The sequence below is a fragment of the Aegilops tauschii genome, chromosome 5 (genome assembly GCF_002575655.3).
Source record: "Aegilops tauschii subsp. strangulata cultivar AL8/78 chromosome 5, Aet v6.0, whole genome shotgun sequence".
Lineage (NCBI taxonomy): Eukaryota > Viridiplantae > Streptophyta > Magnoliopsida > Poales > Poaceae > Aegilops > Aegilops tauschii.
Window position 1 is genome coordinate 565,973,088 of NC_053039.3, and position 9,308 is coordinate 565,982,395.

At 46.3% G+C, this 9,308-nt stretch overlaps 2 protein-coding genes across 3 annotated transcripts; one reads left to right on the forward strand and one right to left on the reverse strand.

Annotated features, from left to right (window-relative positions):
• The first annotated feature begins 321 nt into the window (after positions 1-321).
• On the forward strand, positions 322-1,665 carry LOC109760776 (CRIB domain-containing protein RIC4). Its single transcript, XM_020319592.4, has 2 exons — positions 322-836; positions 922-1,665. The coding sequence occupies exons 1-2, from the start codon at positions 662-664 to the stop codon at positions 1,266-1,268; spliced, it is 522 nt and encodes a 173-aa protein (XP_020175181.1). The 5' UTR covers positions 322-661; the 3' UTR covers positions 1,269-1,665.
• A 1,626-nt stretch (positions 1,666-3,291) lies between these two features.
• Positions 3,292-6,122, reverse strand: LOC109760774 (uncharacterized). Of its 2 annotated transcripts, none has more exons than XM_020319590.4 (2): positions 6,001-6,122; positions 3,292-5,291 (listed from the first exon to the last, which is right to left on the reverse strand). In XM_020319590.4, exons 1-2 carry the CDS (start codon positions 6,088-6,090, stop codon positions 3,717-3,719), a joined length of 1,665 nt encoding a protein of 554 aa, XP_020175179.3. In that variant the 5' UTR covers positions 6,091-6,122; the 3' UTR covers positions 3,292-3,716. The 2 variants fall into 2 exon arrangements, with proteins under 2 accessions (XP_020175179.3, XP_073354553.1); XM_073498452.1 differs by lacking the exon at positions 6,001-6,122 and having other exon boundaries at positions 3,292-3,577; positions 3,732-5,975.
• Positions 6,123-9,308: the final 3,186 nt, after the last annotated feature.

Sequence of the window (9,308 nt, forward strand, 5' to 3'; positions counted from 1 at the left end):
CTTTTGGATGGGACCTCGTCAAGAGAGTAGGGTGCTTGTGCGATTTCGTAATGAAAAAAAAACCTTGGTCCAGTTTATATGAGAAACTAGGTCGCAAACCACACTTCCACTATTCGCAAAAAAACACACACACACACACACACTTCACAGCGAATTGAGACACCTAAATCTGTAATTCATATCACTGCACCCGCCCAAAAGGATGACACGAAAAAGAGGGAGGAGGAGGAGAGACATCTCTTTGTGTGCGTGCTGCATCCACTAGCGAAATGATGGCACCAAATCAAGCTCACCCCACCCTTTTGAAAGGAATTTTAACGCAATTGATGTGCACGTCGCAGCCCCGGCACCAGCAACAAAAAAAGGAAACACACCATGGGAAAAAAGCAATTAGTCCACGAAGATCGTTCCTGATTGATCTCCATGATACCATGCTACCAAAACTAACCTCCATGATGATACCCTGTCTCCCTCTTCCTCGCTCAGCTTTCTGTCTTTCTCTCTCACCAAACCTTGCCCTGCTTTCCTCTGCTCCCCGTGCACTGGGTATAAGACACGCCGGGCCAAGAACGCAACACCATTCTGCCTGCATCTTTCTTCCAACCCTCTCTACCCTCCGTCAGAACCTCCGTAGTCTCAGTGTCAATCGTCTCTGGCTCCGATGAAGGACCGCCGCAGCGGCGCCGGCTTCTCCTTCTCCATCGGCTGCATGTCGCAGTCCGCCGTCGCCGTCGCCGAACCGCTCGACAAGAAGCCACCAGCACCGGCGCCGCAGCCGCAGCAGGAGGCCGACACCCCCTCCTCCTCCACCACGACCACGGCGGCCACCGCACAGGGTATGTACTTCCTGATCACAATTCATATGAAGATCCATGCCACCGGCACTCCACATACTAACAGCAAGCACAACATCCATTTCAGAGAGAGGCGCCGGAGAAGAAAGCAGCGAGGACAAGGCCAGAACCGCGGCGGCGGCGTCAGGGGTCGTCACGGCGGGGGTGCAGCGGCTGCTCAAGGGAATCAAGACCTTCTTCGCGGCCTACGACGGCGAGGAGGACGACGAGGAGGAGGATAGGGAGATCGTGATCGGGTACCCCACCGACGTGCAGCACGTCGGGCACATCGGCTGGGACGGCCTCAACAAGGTGGGCGGCATGGGCGTGGGCATGGGCATGGTCGGCGCCTTCTCCCAGCCCTCCTCCCTCTCCCTCCGCCAGCTCGAGATCGCCATGGACCCCGGCGCCGTCGCCACCACCTGCATCAACTGACCAATCTCTGCTGCCATTGCCATGCTCCTCGAGCTCGACAAACCACCCTCACTAGTGCTAGTAAAAAAAGAGTTGAGACGAGTGATCTCATCTTTTAGTTCTTCCACGTGCTTGCTGATGATTGATAATTACCTTGTCATTTGGTAAAATCTTTGTTTTAACTTTGGGTGAGATAAAGAAGCATATGCATAGGTTTGTGTATATATTATGCATTCATGTGGAGTGGAGTTGTGTACATACTTGGTAGATTGTGGGAGCTTCAGCTTGTTTCAAGATCTCTACGGGCCATGGGGCCCCCTCTCTTCCTCTTTTCCATTGAAGTTGCTCTTAAACCAGATGGTAAAATCTTGTCAGGAGTGATGGTGATTAATTGCTGCTGCTGCTGCTGGTACAATAATAGTCGTGCAAATTTATTCAAGTCTACATGTTTGTTGGACTACATGCATGCCGCCATGCGTGCACGCAGCTAGTACTGCATAATGGTTAAGGCGAATTAACTCGTTTGTTCATCATAGACCTAGCTAGCTAGATGCCAGATGGTACACTTGTCTCAAGGAAATGAAAAATAATCTTTTGCAGTCCATGAGTGCAGAATCATGATCAAATCTGCTTTCAACTTAGACAAAGAACAAAAAATTCAGACAAAGTCAAACGTCGACCCGATCAAAATTCAGTTAATTCAACAGTAAACAGTATAAACGTGTTCACATGGGAGGCAGTCCTACAAAAATGCAAATCAAAACTACTTTTGATGGTGTAATTCACACACTAGTCGCTATATGTGAATCCGTGGCCACTGAACCGAGCTGACGCGTTCCTTAACCAGTCAACATCACCAACCACTGATTAACAATGTTGACACTGTATCTTTGTAATAAGAAACAGTGATGTGCCACTACTGCTACTGTTGGAACGTGACTCACTACTTAGCTTCTTTATCATCATGGGAACTTAATCCCACTTCAAGTTCAAGACAGATTAGCAGGATGCAGGCCTCAGTCTGAATCAGAGCACACGCAACGGGGAACAGATTTCTGATGTGATGCTTCATCGCTAACAGTTTTATTAATTGCGATTAGTACGTTTACTACTAGTTGTGCAGTACGGCAATTAACTGGATTCGAGCGACAGCTTGGTTCACCAGCTAGCCAGTGTGACTCGTTCAGAACATGAACAGTAAAACATGTCTTTTGATAAAAAAAATAATATTATTATTAATATGAGGCAAAACAGGCATGTTCTAAAAATAAATGATACAAGTGTTCCAATGCACCCATTTATAGGTGTTCGCATGATTCGTGGCTTATTCATGGCCTAGAATAGATAAACATGACCCGACCCCACCTGTCATGATTGGTAGCATGTTTGTTTATCATAACAGGGTTTGATTAGTGGGAAGGATCAGCCCAGATTTTGTTTTATTTATCTGCTTAATTAACTAGGAAGGAAACAAGCAGCACAGTGGGGGCATAGTGTTAGCTCCCAGGTCCTTGTTGTTTAGGGTGAGCTTTGTTTCTGGCAGAAAGCCAACCCGTGATAAAACCTAACTGCATCATCATTATCATCATCATCATCACATTACTTTCCTGGTTGGTGATTGCAAGGTATGAGTTGATTAGTCCCTTAATCTAATTCTCTCAACCAAAATCTACTGCTTTGGTCACTGTTTCGAGCCCCACGTTTTGGTGGAGGCCTTAATTTGGAAGTATAGTCAGTATAGCCTCTTCTTCTTGCGCAAATAAAGAAATGGTGGTTACATTTGCAATGATGAATTAGATGATAAAATCTTTCGGTACACGTTCAGTTGAATATTTAATGAATTCTTGAGTTGATGTGGGACTTACAGAAGCAGCTAGAGTACCTGCTTGGGCAACCTTGCAACATACTTCTGGGAAACCTTGAAAAGGTGTACAAACTGCAGCGGATGGTCGAGCTCAGAGTCACAGCGATGCAGATTGGGCGCGCCGTTCTGCAGAGAACCACAGGGGGGGGGGGGGGGGGGGGGGGGGGGGGAGCTGGAAAAGAAAGGAGAACACAGGAACTGTTACTTGGTGGCTAATTTGCCTCTTCTCTTGAAGAGAGCTATGGACAAAAGCAGCATATCATTACATTCCAAGGCACTTCACAGGAAAAGGTTGCCACTTCAATGGTTTATGCTTCGAACTCACAGGAGGCCACATGCCATAGACCCTACTTCAATTTTGGCATCGTCTTGTAGCTTGACAGCTAACTCTTCCTTCACGAGATGTACTCTCAATGTCTGGCCAAGCAGGCAGTCGGTTGTTCCGTTAGACAAGTTTTGTCCATATCTGTCAGAAAAGAAGCCTCTGCTTGGGCTGATGCGTGCTTATCGTCCCTCATACTATACAGAAGCATCATGATTCATGAGTCCTGTGAACCATCGAAATATCTCTGCCACATAGTTATCTTGAATTGGCAGAATAATCATCACAAGTTGCATACCATGATTGAGTTGAGTTCACCATCAGCTGCTCCACTGATTGTCATGCCCTGGTCCCTGACGTTTATTAAATAAGACAGCGAATCCTGAGTTACAACCTCACCGGGTATCAGCACAGGGATACCTGGTGGATACGGGCAGATGAGCTCACCACAAATCTCCCCAAGGCTGTCCTCAATGCACACTCTCCTTTTCTTTGTAAAGAAGGCCTCTCTTGGACTCAGCTTGACAGAGAACTTATCCAATGGGCTACGAACATAGTTATGCTTACTAAATCTCGATTCGTTTGCAGACATGTATTTATCTGAGAGATGTTTTGCACACTGTACAAGCTTTTGAACATCTTGCCTGCTGGTCCCTAAGTTGACTGCAAACGTCACCGCCTGTGTTCCGACAAGCTCAGATACAATTTGATGCTCTTCCAAAATGTCATCTGCTTCGTATCCAGATAAATGTAGATCTGAAGCACTTAGTGTGACACGCAAAGGATCAATGGCAGGGAAGTCAGAAGCAAAGCATGACAAGTCCAGCACAGATAACCCTGGGATTACCATCAGCTGATCTTTTGTTTCTAAAGCCATAGCCACCGGTTCATCAAAAGATTTCGAGTTCTCGCTTAACTGAGCTCTTGCAGCATCTAATGATGACAGTAGGAGGTAACTTGGGCTTGAGCTCTGGAGCAACTGGAGGCATTGACTCACTTTATCTGCATCAACCAGACCTCTAGCCATGTGAAGCATCGAGGACTGTGTAAGAGAGCTCAAAACCTTGTGTGTGGATTGCACAGCTAAGTCAGCACCTTGCTCAATCGCCGTGCTTGGAAAACTGTGATGGAACCTGAAGTGTGCACCATGAGCCTCATCAACTATAACCGGAATGTGTAAGGGACGGCAAACATCGACGATACCTTGCACATCGCTGCATATGCCATGGTAGGTCGGTGAAGTAACAAGAACAGCACCTACTTTCTTGCCATCCTTCTCAAGCTCCTTCAGCGCTTTATCCACCTGTGACGGCGTAACACCACCAGCAATGTCCCATGCAGAATTGTACTCTGGTACTATATACTTGGGCACAGCGCCGGACAGAACCAGGGCGGAGATCACTGAAATGTGACAGTTCCGAGGTATAATGATGTAGTCACCGGGGGAGCAGGTGGCCATCACCGCGGCCTGGATTCCGCAGGTACTCCCGTTGATCAGGAACCATGTTTTAGATGACCCAAACAGTTCAGCTGCCCTGTTCTGAGCATCCAAGATCACACCCTTGGGGTAGAAGAGGTCGTCGAGCTCAGGTAGCTCGGGCAAGTCATGCGAAAACGTCTCCGCGCCAATAAGGTTTGACAACAATGACGGAGCAGCTTTCCCTCGGTTGTGTCCAGGGAAGTGAAAGCAGGACACGTCTTGGGCTGCAGTTGATTTCAGTGCCTGAACCAGAGGGGCGGTACCACCTTGGACAGCTGCTGAAGGTTGAGCAAGCGTAGCTTCAGTTTCAGTTTCAGATATTCTTGGCGTGCTCCGTGAAGTGTCACACCGTGCTATGGCATGTCGTCTGGGTGATTCCTGCAAGACTAAAGAAACCTTGGATTGGCACATTGGATACAAGAAGATGGAGACGAACATAGGCTGCGTCCATTAGCATGATCGATCAAAGATTGCAAAGTAGATACTGTATGTATGCTGTAATCATGACCAATGCCGGACGCAAATTTGAAAGCATCTTCAGTTACGCAGTGTTCAGAAGCAAGTAATGACGCATGAATTCATCAGTTGGAGCACACTAGAACAGAGATCACCGGCTCCCACGCGGTCATGCGCCTGCCCGGTTCAGCCCATAACTCAGAAGCGCCGGCGGCCACGTTCTGTATCCCATCATCGACGCCGGCGCCGCGCCTCCACGCTCCAGCCACCCCCTAGCCACGTGAGCACATCGCACCCCCTTGTGCACTTACAGTGGCAGCACGTCGCCGTCGACTGCGCCGGTGGAGCGTCGTGCCGGAGCAGCCGTCCGCCCCGGCCGGCCTTTGCGGCTGCACTGCTTTCTTTCTTTGTTTTTTGGGGGGGAAGGCTGCTCTGATTTCTGGTATGTGTAGCTGAGAGGAGGAGGCCGGGGGTGGGGGTGCGCGGATGCCGCAAATGCAACAAGGGAAGGGGGCGAGCAATTCGACAAACAGGTTGCGGGCACTAGACTAGAGTAGAAAGGCACTGAGACCAGAACCAGAACCATAGTGGAGCGAAGAAGGCGAGAGGGAGGTGTAGGTGAGGAGTTTACCGTCCGTGGAGAGATAGGCGCGCGCGGGGAGCGGAGGGCTGGAGGAGCTGGCATTGTCCAGCTGCTGCTGCTGGGAGGAAGAAGAAGCATGGTCGGTCGTCGGCGCGTGGTCGAAGCAGAGTGACGTGCGGGAAGGGGGGAGGTGTAATCTGATCTGATGTGTATATGGGCCTCCATGGACAAGCCTTTGGGCCGTCACACCGCTGGGCCAGACTACAAGGTAACTCTCACCAAAAGAAAAAAAAACAAGAGCACTCGAAGAGAAAAGACTCGAATCTCAAAAAATAAAACGAAATATGTATGTGGCAATAGTGTGGCAGATTGCAAAAACTACCACGCGCATCTAGCGCCGTCAGATCCGATCACGATAACTAACGCACCACCAACATGATAACTTTTGTATACCACACGTTACATTATGTGTAAGTAGCATGACCATATAAGCACCGGAGTCGTGATAACTTTGATGAAAGCATCGTGGTAACTTTGATCATTGGGAAGAAATTTGTTGACCCCCCCGCCCCCAACCCCCCGTAATTTCTGTAAATAATATGATAACATTCACACCATAGACCTGATAATTTAGAATTTAGATACAAACATCATGGTATCTTTAACCATTGGGGAAGAAAAATGTGAAAATATACCCGATAATTTCTGTGTAAATAGATGGTAATATACGCAGCGCACATCTGATAACTGAGGTAGAAACACCATGGTAACTTTGACTATAGGGAAGAAAATTATCGAAAAGACACTCCGGTAACTTATGTGTAAATAGCACAGTAGTATACTTCCCTCCCCTGGGTTTTTTCTGTGTAATAGCATGAAAAACATATGCACTACGATAACTAAACACCATGATAAGTTTTTGACCCGTGGGGGGGGGGGGGGGGGGGGGATTTGCTGAAACATACCCCTGATAAATTTTGTGTAAATAGCATGATATTTTAAGCACGGCGGGCTTGATAGGTTACCTAGAATCACCATGATAACTTTTTGATCCGGGAAAAAGTTGTTCAAAACATCCCCGAGATTTTGTGTGTGTAAATAATATGATAATACAAGCACCCATAACCGATAACTTACATATCGCATCATGGTAACTTTCACCAAAGGAAAAGAAGTTGTTAGAAACATACACTCGCCTCGCAGGGCCTCTTGGATGAACACAACACATGGCGTGCCACGGAAAAGTCACATAATGTTTAGTGTCATGAGGGGCACACGTGCTCATGGGTTGGCCCCCCAAAAAAAGGGTCCGCTTTGACCCGCTATAGGCGTGATAAGTTACACAAAAATATTGTGGTAATTTTTTACCTATGAAAAAAGCACACACCCGGATTTTTAGGTGTAAGTACCATGATAATATACTAACCGTAGAACCGTTAATTCATGTACAGTCCCCCGTGGTAACTTTGACCAGGGGGAGGTTTATGTAAACATACCCTGATAAGTTATGTGTTAGTACCACGGTATTTTACGCATCGAGGACCTGCTAACTTGTGTACAAAACACAGTGGTAACTTTGAAAGGGGGTGTAGTTGTTGAAACATACTATCTGGTAAGTTCTATGTAAATAACACGGTAACTTACGCAACATAGACCCGATAACTTGCATACGAATACCATGGTAACTTTGACCCGAGGGGAAATCGTGGTAATTTTCTGTAATAACACGACTGTAAAAAAAAGGAGTCAAAACGAATAGGTTTCTTTAGTTGAGCAACAAATCCCTAAGGGTGAGTTGGTTGTGGTGGTGCGCTTTGGTGCCAGGGAGTCGTGGGTTCGAATCCCACATGCGTAATTTTTTTAATCACGTGGGAGACATGAAGTGGCAGTTTTCCCGGGGGGTGGGCACGCGAGATGTGCGGGAGAAGCAGTTTTCTCGGGAGAGCCTGCGGGATCATTCGGGAGGAGGAGGGATCGAAGGGAGGGAGGGTCGTTCTGTACTTAGAGGGAAGGAATAAGATGTGTGTGGTAGTTTTAGCTATGTGGCACACGTGTGTCAAATATCACAGTCCTAAATAAAAAAAGAAAAGACTCACCGGTGAAAATTTCATTTTTCCAAGTTTATTCATGGATATCTAATTCTTCCTAGTTATCTAGCGTTCTCAATTTCACTAGCAGCCTCCACTGCAAAGTCCATGTATCAATCTACCGACCTTTCGAGAATTCTCACCGACAGTGATGTAGTCGACGACAGGGTGATCCAAGGACACCGACGTGTTTAGGGAGACTTCGCAGACTCATGAGAGGTGGAAGTAGTCATCAACGGTGATGGAATCGACAATGCCGTTGGAACCGTAGGACGGTGCTACAGTAATTGGCCCAAGTCGACGACTCACATAGCCAGAACTAAAATTAATGACAAAGTTAGCTTTGGGGGATCTAAAGGCCCCCAAGAATATAAGAAATCGAGAGGTAGGATGCCAACTCAGGAGACTTACGATGATGGCCAAGGCAGAGTTCTATGGCCCAAGACAAGTTCAGAGGTGAGGATTTGGTGGCACAAGCACACGAGTGGGGTGAGGTCGAACGGGCTCCGGGGTGGCCTATTTATAGGACGAGATGGGTTCACAATGAGGAGGGTAATGCAGAGTGGGGAATGGTCGCACATGGGCGAGGTGCGTCTGATTTGGGGGGGGGGGGGGGGAGGGGAGGGAGGGGTATATTTTTCAGGCGATAGGAGCGAGCCAGAGGGGCTGGAGGGAGGGGGCCACGCGCTGCAGCATCCATTGTTTTGACGAACATGGGGAACTAGCAAGCCAGGAGGGGTGAGTTTTTTTTCTTATTTGTTTTTATGTATTTTTGGGTTTTTAAGTTCTTTCATTCATATTTTATATTTTAAATACATGTCGACTTTTCTAGTACACATTGTACATTTTCGTATACATGTGAAATATTTTTTTGATACATGTTGAATTTTTTAATGCATGATGAACATCTCTTCTAACACATGTTTAATATTTTTTGAATACATGTTAAACATTTTCCAATACATATTGATATTCTTTTGAATGGTAAGATTTTTTTTTTCAAATTACATGAATATCTGCTTACATTGTATAAACATTTGAAAAAATGTCATGATTTTTTTAAATGGTACAAAAAATGTTTTTTTAAATTATGCAACCATTTTTCACTTTTTATAAACATTTGTTTAAATGTCATGAACATTTTTTAAAACATGACCCTTTTTTTTGAATGGTACAAATATTATTTTAAGCCACGCGGACAATTTTTAATATGCAATGAATGTTTTAAAAATGTAAGTAAATTATTTATATTGAATTTTTGAAATATAA